Source organism: Eriocheir sinensis, chromosome 12 (assembly GCF_024679095.1).
Source record: "Eriocheir sinensis breed Jianghai 21 chromosome 12, ASM2467909v1, whole genome shotgun sequence".
Taxonomy (NCBI): Eukaryota; Metazoa; Arthropoda; class Malacostraca; order Decapoda; family Varunidae; genus Eriocheir; species Eriocheir sinensis.
The window spans coordinates 7,617,783-7,630,567 of record NC_066520.1 but is presented as its reverse complement, the minus strand read 5'-3'; the positions used below and the strand labels follow the sequence as shown (position 1 = coordinate 7,630,567).

General features: G+C 39.4%; 1 protein-coding gene across 10 annotated transcripts in view; it reads left to right on the top strand.

Annotated features, from left to right (window-relative positions):
- LOC126997354 (protein unc-79 homolog) overlaps positions 1 to 11,155 on the top strand; it is a 236,389-nt gene extending 225,234 nt beyond the window's left edge. For 9 of the 10 annotated variants that reach the window (XM_050858417.1, XM_050858414.1, XM_050858416.1 and 6 more), the window contains 2 exons: positions 8,067 to 8,189; positions 10,782 to 11,155. In XM_050858417.1, the coding sequence (XP_050714374.1) occupies positions 8,067 to 8,189; positions 10,782 to 10,967 (309 nt within the window). In that variant the 3' untranslated portion in view covers positions 10,968 to 11,155. The remainder of the gene's footprint in view (positions 1 to 8,066; positions 8,190 to 10,781) is intronic. The other variant, XM_050858421.1, reaches the window with a different exon arrangement.
- Positions 11,156 to 12,785: the final 1,630 nt, after the last annotated feature.

Below are 12,785 nucleotides of genomic sequence, written 5' to 3'. Positions count from 1 at the left end.
TGCCGACGGAAAGTTTCAGACGAAACACCGTTTGTGTGTGACAGGCCGCAGCCAAGATATCGACGATTTTCAGAAAAACGACGGAAAAAGTTGACGGAAAAAGTGCTAGTGTGACACCGCCTTTAGGTTGCTCCTGAGTGACGTCACGGTTAGACTGTGACGTCATGCTTTCCTATTGGCCAGCAGCTCACTCAGGGACGACTGCTATTGGTCGAGATTTTCTCATAGCAACATTATCCTAAAAAAAAAAAATTCACGCGCCGCCACACTGCAGTGTTGCCAGATTGGGCTACTTATCGCAAATTGGGCTACTTTTGGGAACGAAAAAAACATGTTTTATATGACGTGTCAGAGGTGACTTCCCCAAATGCATATTTTCCCATAGGGTTATAGTCCCGCCGTTCGCGGTTTCGCGCATCGCGCCGAAGTCCGGGAACGAAATACCCGCGAACGGCGGGGGATGACTGTATATATATATATATATATATATATATATATATATATATATATATATATATATATATATATATATATATATATATATATATATATACAGTCGTCCCTCAAATAGTACGGGGGTTAGGGACCCAGGACCCCTGTACTATTTGAAAATCCGTATAAAATTATTGCTCCCCATAAAAACACTCCCTGGGTTGCGTTTGAGAGAGGGAATCAGGACTCTCGTAACCTCCCGAGTGTTCTCAAACGCGTGACGCGGCAGCACGAGTTGCAAACTCGGCATGTCCACGTGTTTGAGAGAGCAACTCGTGGCGCTCGGGACGTCCCGGGTTCTCTCAAACGCGTGACGCCACAGCACGGGTTGCTAATTCGGGACGTCCGCTGGCTCTCGGCTTTAAGAGGTGGAGCGCCTTCGCACTGTGATGATGTCATCAGCAAACATGGCTGCCAAAATAAACACGTATTAGTGTTTCCATTGCATTTCACCTCTCTGTACCACCATAACCACTGGAGCTTCCATTTCATCTTCTGTTGTAAGGAGTTCATCAGCCAGGACAGCTAGTAATGCATGTTAAATATCGGTGAAGGGCCGAGGTGGTCCCTATATATAAAAGCGAGAAAAAGGAAGAACCTCTGAACTGTAGACCAGTATCATTGACCAGTATAGTTTGTAAAATATGTAAAAAAGTGATAAAGAAACAATGGACAAAATTTCTAGAACACAATATAATTACAGAAAAACATTATGGCTTTAGACAGGGGCGTTCATGTGTAACAAACTTATTAAGCTTTTACTCAAGAGTGACAGACATAACACAGGAGAGGGATGGATGGGTGGACTGCGTGTATTTGGACTTGAAAAAGGGTTTCGACAAAGTCCACATACAAGACTATTGTGGAAGCTGGAAAATAGAGGAGGATTGAAAGGGAAAATGAAAAATTGGATGGAAAGTTACTTAACCCCTTCAACACGAGGTCGCGTATATTGCGTCCTTGTATCCCCCGTACCATATCCGAGGACGCACATACTGCGTCCTGGCTCGCTTTAGCCAATATACAAGTTATTTTATCTATATTTATGCTTACATCTCAAAATTATCAATTAATTGATGTTTCTTTATGTGCACCATTTAATTCTGCATGTTTTCATAAATAATACATGATGACTATGTTGAGTTTATGGTTGAAAACTTGTTATATTCATTAGCGACATTTGAAATTTGGCATGTGTAGCAATCTCAGATACATCCCGGGGCGCTGTTTTGGCCTGTCCGTAATGAAGGGGTTAAAAGGAAGAGAAATGAAAAAAGTGGTAGAGGACATGAAGTCGGAATGCAAAAATGTAGATAGTGGGGTGCCTCAAGGATCGGTACTGGCACCAATACCTTTCCTAGTACGTATATATAAGTGATATGCCAGAGAAAGTAAATAATTATATGAGTTCCTTTACGGACAATGCGAAATTGCTGAGACACAAAAGAAATATTAAAGATTGTGAAATTCTACAAGAGGACCTAAATAAGATTTGGGATTGGGGTAAGAAATGGGAGACAGAGTTTAATGTGAAGAAATGTCATATAATGGAAATGGTAAAGAGTGAAGGGAGACCAAAATGGACATGTAGAATGGGAGATTGAGAAATATTAAAAGTTCAAGAAGAGAGAGACCTGGGAGTGATGATACAAGATAATCAACAGTCAGAAAGTCATGTAAACAGGATATTCGGAGATGAGTAAACGTCAACGAAAGTAAAGTGATGGTTTGTGAGCGGAGTAGAAGTGAGGTTGTGGATTTTGTATGCCCATATAGAGTGGGAATTGAATGTGAAAAAGAATGCAAAATAATTTTGAATGGTGAAGAAATGGAGGAGGTTAATGAGTTTAAGTACCTTGGATCAGTTATGTGTAAGCATGGTGGTACAAAAGGAGAGACAAGAGAAAGGGCATTGCAAGGATGAAGGGTGGTTGGGTCTTTGCTATCATGAATGACAGAAGTGTGAGCATGGAGGTAAAGAGGGATTTGATAAATCCAATAATAGTACCAACCCTCACATATGCAAGCGAAACATTTGGGCATGGAATGAAAGTCAGAGGTCTAGAGTGCAGGCAGTGGAAATTAGTTATTTGAGGAGTGCTTGTAGTGTGAGTAGAATGGATGGAATGAGTAATGAAAGTGTGTATGAGCATTTTGGAATGTGTCATGTGGGTGAAGGGAAGAAGGATGGAGTGGTGGAAGAAGTGAAGCGACAGACTGTTAAGTGGTTTGGCCACATGGAGCGAATGGAGGAGAGTAAGATGACCAGGAGGGTGTATGTGAGCGAGATAGAGGGAGAGAATGTTAGAGGATGACCTCCAGTGAAATGGAGAGATAGGATGCAGGAGTATGTCAGGGAGAGGGGTAAAACATCCTTGAGAAACTTGGAGCAGGCAAGGAGGGAGTGTTTAGATAGAGAGAGATGGAAACTCTTCTGCCGTGGCCATCCCCTGGTGGGAGCTCATAGGGGCAGGCATCAAAGATGAATGAATATGAAAAACATATAGGATGGTAAGAAATATAGATATAGCATTCCACTACATGGATAAAGATATGATGAAAAAGATGATTACCACTATGATTAGACCAAAGTTGGAATATACGAAAACTGTGTGGTCTCCCCATAAGAAAAAACACGTGAAAAAACTAGAAAGAATACAAAGGATGGCAACGAAGATGGTTCCAGAACTGGAGGGATTGTCATATGAAGAAAGGTTAAAGGAAATGAACCTGCCAACATTGGAACAAAGAAGAGAAAGAGGAGACCTAATACTAATTTATAAATTGTGGAATAAAATGGAAGAAGTAGATAACGAGGAGTTGCTACTAAGAGAAGTAAGAAACACCAGCAACACACGAAGACACAGTAAAAAATTGGGAAAAGGAAGATGCTTGAGAGACATAGAAAAATATGGCTTCCTGCAAAGAAACAGAGCTTTGGAACAGACTAAGTGAGGATGTAGTATCGTCGAAGAGTTTGCATAACTTTAAGGAAAAACTGGACAAGTACAGATATGGAAATTGGACCATACGACCATAAGCCCAGGCCCTGTAAAATTACAGCTAGGTAAATATACACACACACACTGAGGAAGAAAAAGAAACATTTTTTTGGAGAATTTCGGGAGATTGAATCAAAAAATGGTTCATAAGGGAGAAGAGAAAGGGGAGTGAAAACTAGATAAGAAAGATACAGAGAGGGGAATAAGAATAATGTACACAAATGTAGATGGGTTGATCTCTAGTAAATTAGAGCTGCAAGATTATCTAAAAGAGAGGGATCCCATGATAGTTTGCCTAACTGAAACTAAACTAAAAGAAAACATCCAAATTGAGTTAGATGGAAGATACAATGTATGGAGGAAGGATAGAATGGGCAAAGGCGGAGGAGGAGTGGTGATAATGATAAAGAAAGAGTAATATCAATAGAATATGGAGAAGGAAAAGCAGAAATAGTGAGTGTAAGCCTGGAAAACAAGAATAGAGAAAGGATGACGATTGCAGTAACATATGTACCACCAAAAACTACATCATGGAGTAAAGAAGATTATGAAAACATGATTGATGACACCATACAGAGTTTGAGGAGATTACTTAAGGCAAACAAAGGAGTAATACTAGTTGGCGATTTCAATTGCAAAGAGGTTGACTGGGAGAGGTTTGAGAGCAATGGTAGTGATGTGGCATGGGGGAATAGATTCTTAAATTTAATGATGGAAAATTTGATGTTACAAAGGGTGAAGGAAAGCACTAGATATAGAAGAGACGACGAACCGGCAAGACTGGATTTGGTGTTGACAAGAGAAATTCACGTAAAGGATAAATTGGGGTATGATTGCCCCCTGGGAAAAAGTGATCACGTGCTCATAGAGATGGAAATGGAGGAGGGAGGAAGGGAACAAGATGAGACTTATAGAAGCGATAGATTAAACTATAGGAAAGCAGGGGTGGAAAACCTCAAGAAGTTTTTTGGTGAAATGGATTGGAAAGAGTTAATGAGTACAAGCGAAGTTCAAGGAAAGTATGATATTTTCACAGGTGTTATGAAGTTCATACCAAAATACAGACCGAGGGAGAGGGCTAAAAAGGACTGGTTTAATGCAAGATGTGCAAAGGCAAAAGAAAAGAGAGACAAAGCGTGGTCAAGATTAAAAAGAAACAAAAATCAAAGAAACTGAGAAGACTTTAAGGCAGCGAGAAATGAGTACGTGAAAGTGAGAAAGGAAGAAGAGAAACGATATGAAAAGGATATTGTGGAAAAGTGTAAAGAACAACCTAAACTATTTTATAGATTTATAAATGGAAAAATTAAAACAAGAGAAACAATTGAAAGACTGACTGAAGAGAATGTAGAGATCAAGGATCCCAAAGGCATGGCAGAATTGTTTAACAAAAAATTCCAGCAAGTGTTTACCAAAGAATCATTATTTAATGAACCACAAGAAAATAACTTAGATGTATACATGGAAGAGGTCAAAATAGATAAAGAGGAGATAAAAAAAAACTATTGGGGGAATTGGAAGAAGGGAAGGCCGCAGGACCAGATGGAGTTTCAGGTTTTATACTTAAAGAGTGCAGAAATGAGTTAGTCGGCCCGATATGTGACATCATTAGGTGCTCAATAAAAACTGGCACAGTGCCTAGGGAGTGGAAGAGGGCAGAAGTGGTACCTACATATATACAAAAGTGGAAAAAAGGAAGAACCCCTAAATTACAGACCAGTGTCTCTGACCAGCGTAGTATGTAAAATATGTGAGAAATTAATAAAAGAACAATGGATGAGATTTCTAGAAGAACATAATCTAATCACGAACAATCAATATGGATTTAGGAAAGGCCGCTCATATGTGACAAGCTTGCTGAGCTTTTACTCAAGAGTGACGGACAAATTACAGGAAAGAGACGGATGGGTGGATTGCATTTACCTAGACTTAATGAAGGCATTTGACAAAGTTCCACATTCAAGACTGTTGTGGAAACTAGAAAATAAAGGAAGATTGAGAGGGAAAATGAAGTGCTGGATGGAAAGCTACTTAAAAGGAAGAGAGATGAGAACCGTGGCAAAGGACACTAGATCGGAATGGAGAACGATGGAAAATGGAGTGCCCCAGGGGTTGGTTTTAGCACCAGTACTCTTCCTAGTCTATATTAATGATATGCCAGAGGGAATAATCAGCTACATGAGCCTGTTCGCAGACGATGCTAAACTGCAAAGACATATAAGAAACAGTGAAGACTGCAAGGAGCTGCAAGAAGACCTAAACAAGATTTGAAAATGGAGTCAGAAATGGGAGATGAAATTCAACGTGAAGAAACGTCATGTTATGGAAATGGGAAAAAGTGTAGAAAGACCAAAATGGACATATAAAATGGGAGATGGTGAAATATTAAAGAAAGTAAATGAAGAGAGAGACCTGGGAGTAATAATGCAAGATTATATGCAACCAGAAAGTCATATAAATCGGATCTTCAGTGATACATATAACATGGTGAGAAATATAGGTATAGCATTCCAATACATGGACAAAGAAATGATAAAAAAATTAATAACTACTATGATCAGACCTAAACTAGAATACGCGGAAACAGTGTGGTCTCCACATATGAAGAAACACATAATAAAACTAGAAAGAATACAGAGGATGGCAACAAAAATGTTTCCAGAACTGGAGGGACTGACATATGAAGAGAGACTAAAGGAAATGGACTTACCAACACTAGAACAAAGAAGAGAAAGAGGAGACCTAATACAAATATATAGGCTATTGAGTAAAATGGAAGAAGTAGATAACGAGAAATTGCTACTAAGAGAAGAACCTTCCAGCAGGAATACTAGAGGACATAGTAAAAAGTTGAGGAAGGGAAGATGCTCAAGTGACATAAAGAAATATAGCTTCCCACAAAGAAACATAGAGGTTTGGAACAGACTAAGTGAAGAAATAGTATCGGGGAAGAGTGTGCAGAGCTTCAAGGAAAAGTTGGATAATTATAGATACGGAGACGGGACCACACGAGCGTAAGCCCAGGCCCTGTAAAATTACAACTAGGTAAATACACACACGCTCCATCATCCTTCCTGCAGGCACCTCCTCCAGGAATTCATATCCTTAGGTGTCATCATTTCCCAAGATTGCTGTTCCCCTCGGCTGCCTTCCACACTTTCAAAAAAATCCTTTACATCCAGTAGAGCAAATATCCCTTATCTTCCTCTCCCAGCCTATCTGTTGGTTAAGGAAGAAGTAATCCCCTCCTCCATCCCTGTCTCTCCCCTACTGGATAAGCTTTGTGTATTAAACTTGGCCTGTGCACCTCTCCCCACCATAATAGTCATATGCTAATAACAAAATTTCTGTAATCCACTAATGTTTTAACCCTTTGAAGCATGACAGGATTAATAACAACATAATTCTATCTTAAACTTGTATTAAAGCCCATAGTTATCTGTACAACTAATAAGAGCATACTACACTACTTTTTAGTGGCTGATATTGATAAATAGTTTTTAGACTCATAGAGCATAACTTACATATTGCTAGAACAAAGCTTTTAAACAAATACAAATGTATTTGCTAGTTGATTTATGATTATCTTTGGAAACTTCTACATGTAGAATTATCTGTAGTGCATTCATGAATCTTCTTCAACAAATGATGCTGAGTGGAATTTTTTTTACAACAGTACTACTCTCCATCACAAAGGTGTATTACATATAAACACTCGGCAGATAGTTCTCTACAGAAGAAAATGTTAGGAAGCATTGGAGTTTTGTCTATTTATTCTGTGTGTAGATGCTAATTTAGTGAGTCCTTGACAGACAAACAACACAGTAAATATGTTAGACTGCCATCTTACTTAAGGCCTGATGCTAACAATTTGTTTTTTTTTTTTTTTTTTTTTTTTTTTTTTTTTTTTTTTTTTTTTGATAAAGACAACAAAAATCAAAAGTTAATTTCATATGGAACTTTTTAACCAACCTTATTACATGAACATAACATTGTAAGTGGGACATATCTCCCCATTTCTCTATTGGTTAAACCAAAGATAAGAAGGAATAATACACTTTAATCATTGCAGGATTATTGTTTTTTTGTAAATTCAAGTGTCTTATATGTCTTTGTTCATTCCAATTGTATTTTTATAAGACTGTATTTAGATAGCTAAAATTGAATGAAGATTCAACGAAATATCAAAATTGAAACTTTGATGCTGTTGAAACTTCACAAAATAGAGAGTTTTACAAACTCAACTGTAACCTCAGAAATTGAGATTCTACTGTAATATAAATCTACACTCACTTAAAAAGCATTTGCAGACAGGCCATGAGGAAATTGGTTATTTATTGAAACTGCCATTTTTACATAGGTTTACATTACACATGCTTTTGAAAGCAACAAGTTGGTGTCAGCAGTTGTTCTCAGACTCCTAAGAAAATTTAATATAATCATGTTTATTATTTCTAGTTAGGCTTATTTTCTGCCTGTCATGTGTATCTACTCACTGTCTTTTGTGTGTGTGTGTGTGTGTGTGTGTGTGTGTGTGTGTGTGTGTGTGTGTGTGTGTGTGTGTGTTAACAGCTTGGAGAAATGGTGAACCTTCATTTCCTGAGTCTAATGGAGGCCCTTCATGAGTGTCACTCCACCGTGCTCACTAAACTGCTGCCTATCTGGGCCCCCGTCCTCTACACGCACCACACCAAGGTACAGTCATCCTAGTTATCTTAGAAGTAATAGTAGGAGTAGGAGTAATGTACAATGTTCACCACCAGCTTTGGCTTTCATCCTCTTCCCCTGCAAGCCTGGTTAACAAGCCTACAACTTTGCTCTCCTCAGTGATCTAGAGCAGTTGGTTCAGCACCCTACATGTACGTATTCCCAACCACCTTGGAGACACGCTGAACATTCTTGACCTTTTCCTAACCTCTATCCTTCGGCTTACTCTGTTAAACTGTTCTCTCCACTGGGCTCCTCCAATCACAACCTTATGTCAGTATTCTGTTCTATCTCTCCTATACATTCTCAGAATCCACCGAAGAGGCAGTGATTCTGGCATTTTGCATCAGCTCAGTGGGACGACCTGAGGATGTACTTTTCCAATTTCCCATGGAATGATTACTGTGCTGTGTTCCCAACACATCACTGAGGTGATTGTCTCTTGAATGGAAGCACACATTCCACATACTTTCTCTACCCCTCATGCTAAAAAGACTTGATTTAATCACGCTTGTCCTCACGCTATCAAAGATAGAGAGGCAGCTCACAAAAGGTACCAGAGCCTTCACACTCCCATTAATCATGATTTTTAAATTTCTTCCCGGGATCGTGCCAAATCTATCCTCCAACTGAACAAAAACTTGCATTAATAGAAAATGCCACAACCTTGCTTTCTCTGATTCTTCCAGAGACTTCTGGCACCTAGCCAATAATATCTCCTCCATTTTCACTTCTTCATCTTTCCCTCCTCTCCTTAATCCTGATGGCAGCACCACTGTCACATCTGTCTCTAAGGCTGAACTCTTTTCTCAAATGCTCTCTTAAAACTCCGCTCTGGACGATTCTGGGCATATTCCTCTTCCCCCCCCCCCCCCCCCCATGACTCCTTTATGCCTGTTATTAAGATTCTTAAGAATGATCTTTTCTATGCCCTCTCTAGCCAATGGGCAAGACTCCAGAATGCTTAACCTCAGACCTTGCTATCATTTCCAACTGGAGTAAGAGGAACCTCGTGTCCCGAAATTGATCATTCTTTTGGCCTCTTGTTCTGTTGTTCTTTTGTGGAGTAGCGCTTGGTGGGCCTTTTTTTCCAATTTGTGCCCTTGAGCTGTCTCCCTTGTGGTAAAAAAAAATGTCAGTTCAATACAAATTTATTTAAAATTGTCACTTAGTACAAGCCTCTGAGTTAGGGCTACATTATCAGTTATAGACATTTTTTTTTCTATTTAGTGTAATTCATAATATCAGACATGTAATTTTCTTGTCCAACATTATCTTTACAAAAAGGGGTCCAAACCGGTGGGTCATGACCCCCTGGAGGGTTGAGGATCGAGGGTTGGCTGGGGTGGGGGGCATGTAGCTTTGCCAGAAATGGCTTGAGAGAATAATTTTAATAGCTTATGGTTTTGAGATTGTTTTCTATGTATTAATTTGCTGGTGCTATGTGCTTTTGCTAGCGAGTGTTGAGAGAGAACATCAGTGAATCTTTTGGGGCATGTCAGGGCAGGTTATGAGAGAAAATTCGTGTATCCAAAAATGGGTAAAAGAATTTTAGTATTGACATTAGAGGATTGTGTGGGTTTCAAGACTTCTGGAAGTGTCAGGAGTGCAAGAACGTTAATGGGAAATACTGCTTTACAAGTTACTCCAAGCCTTTCTCCCGGGTAGATGATTATATAAGAGATGAGAATTTTTTTAATATCATATAGTAAAAAAATGTGTAGAGAAAATAAAAGTTTGTTCAATGAGAGGGCAGAGGTGCGTGCGGCAGAATGGTGGGACAATGCGGATAGAATGGTGATTGAGGTTAAGGCCAATATTCTGAAACATTTAGGGGCTTACACATCAACATTTGGTAACGCTTTCGTAGGGATACGTTGTGGGTATTTCCATCGGTAGTTTAAAGAGACTAGTGACAGTGTGACAAAACTTCTGCACCATGAATGTGAACAACACACATGAGATCTCGACTAATCTCCTTTGTAGCTTTTGAAAATACTTGTTTTGAGAACCGAAAGCGTCGAAAACGAGCCTATACTCCTATAAAGCTGGTTTCGCTGGTTGACTGCTGCCGAGACAGACACCGAATACTAAAAATCTAAAAATCATTTCTCGTAATATATATATATATATATATATATATATATATATATATATATATATATATATATATATATATATATATATAATAGTATACTATATTCCGTCACAAATATTAAGTCCATTTGGGTGGGGCCCGAATCTTTTCACATCGCTGCCGCATCACTCCCAATAAATACATCACTCTCATATGTCACCTACGTAGTGTTTCAAATTGTGTATCAGATATTTTGTATAGGCCACATTAAATAAAATTTAGCAGCGCTATGGTCAGGAGACTCCCCTAGCGTGCCCCACCCAACCGGACTTCATCGCTGTTCTGACTTTAGGAATGCCTTATTTTCCTTTTCGTGAATTACCCACACACAACAAGCTGAAAACATTACCAGTACCGCTGACTCGGCTGGTAATTACTAAAGCAAGTAATCAGTCAAATCAAGAGCAACTAGTCAATCATATCCTCCCCTGTACTCCTAACAGCTCCCGGGCCAACTAGCGGTGCGGCTGCAGGCTTGTCAGGACGCTGCTCCGCCAGACGGCTTCGAAGCTCCGAGCGCCGCCTCAACCCCCGCGCCAGGCCTTCTGCGTTGGCTTCATCGGCTTCAGTTCAAGATGGGTCAGATAGAACTACAGTCCTCAGCCGCCACTCAATTCTATTCTGTCTAGAGAGAGAGAGAGAGAGAGAGAGAGAGAGAGAGAGAGAGAGAGAGAGATTTAAGAACGCAAGTGAAATGGAAATGTGGGTTATTTATCTTACCAATTTATGTGTGTAATAAACGAGATTATATATTTATTGTCAGAGAGAGAGAGAGAGAGAGAGAGAGAGAGAGAGAGAGAGAGATTTACATAGAAAATCAGACCACACAGACCCCATGGTCCAGACTTGGTGGTCTGTCCTTAAACCTAAGTGATTTTACATTAATCAGAAGACTCTAGTTGATATTAAGTTGAAGGAAGTGACGGTCGAGCTTATTTTTGAAGGAGTCAATCGTGTTACACTGGACCACTGACGGAGGGAGCTTATTCCATTCTCGCACTACAACGTTGGTGAAGAAAAATTTGGTGCAGTCTGAATTTACTTGTCTACATCTGAGTTTTACGCCATTGTTCCTCGTGCGCAAAGTGTCATCGATCATAAACAATGTTGATCTGTCTACATTCGTGAAACCATTAAGTATTTTAAAACATTCGATCAGTTTTCCTCGGAGGCGACGTTTCTCAAGAGAGAACATGTTAAGGGTAGAAAGCCTTTCTTCGTAGGATTTGTTGCGCAAGGAAGGGATAATTTTCGTTGCCCGACGCTGAACACCTTCTAATTTAGCAATATCCTTTGCATGGTGGGGAGACCAAAACTGTACCGCATATTCCAAGTGGGTTCTGACTAAACTGTTGTAGAGCGGGAGTATTATATCTTTATTCTTAAATAAAAAGTTTCTTTTAATGAAGCCCAACATTCTGTTCGCTTTATTTGCTGCATCGATGCATTGCTGTGAGAATTTGAGGTTTGACGCGATTTTGACCCCCAAGTCCTTGACGCATTGAACGCTTTTGAGTTTAACGCCGCGCATTTCGTAATCAAACTTCTTATTCCTCGTTCCAACTTGAAGGACCTGGCACTTGTCTACGTTAAAGAGAGAGAGAGAGAGAGAGAGAGAGCATTTCATAGGTGTAGGTGGGAGCGAAGGGGAAAGAAATAGATACAGACAAAGAGGAGAAATATTAGGGAGAGGGTGTAGAGATAGAGGGGGAGAGATGATATTTGGAGGGATGATGCAAGAGAGAGAGAGAGAGAGAGAGAGATCATGTCTCAGCTTGTGTACTCGGTAAATTTAGATATCTTTACCACCTGCAGACAGCACACACACACACACACAGTACACACATGAGCGTACGTAACATATCGCTGTAGAGAACTCCCTCAAGTCAGTAGACTACGTAGATATGGAAGTTTTTTTTTTCTAAATTATAAAAAAAGCAAGGCGGATTGTCAACACACACACACACACACACACACACACACACAAGAATTATATTAAAGACGAAATGTTTAGATTTACTACTCAGACGAATATCGATGTCCATAGGTTAAATATAAAGTGTAACTATTTGTTAGCCAAAAATAAAAGATAAATATATTGAATATACAGATTACAATATATCAAAAGTATTAGTTTATCGTGTGTTACTGAAGAATCTCATATATTCTCGTAAGAAAGCATATATTTATGTGAAGATATATCGAAACATAGAGGTCTAATAAAGTATACGTATTTAATTTAGTTTTCTAGCTGTTCATCCTCTCGAGGTGATGGGTAAATGCCAAATGGGGACACCCGGGAAAGGTAAACTGTGGTAACTAGGACTTTTTTACAGTAAAGGAAGCAGCTCAAGGGCAAGAATTAATAAAAATTAAAAAGCCCTGCTCCTATTTGAGATGAGTGGACAAATGAGAGGTCAGTTTCGGATGTCACACCCCTTACTTTT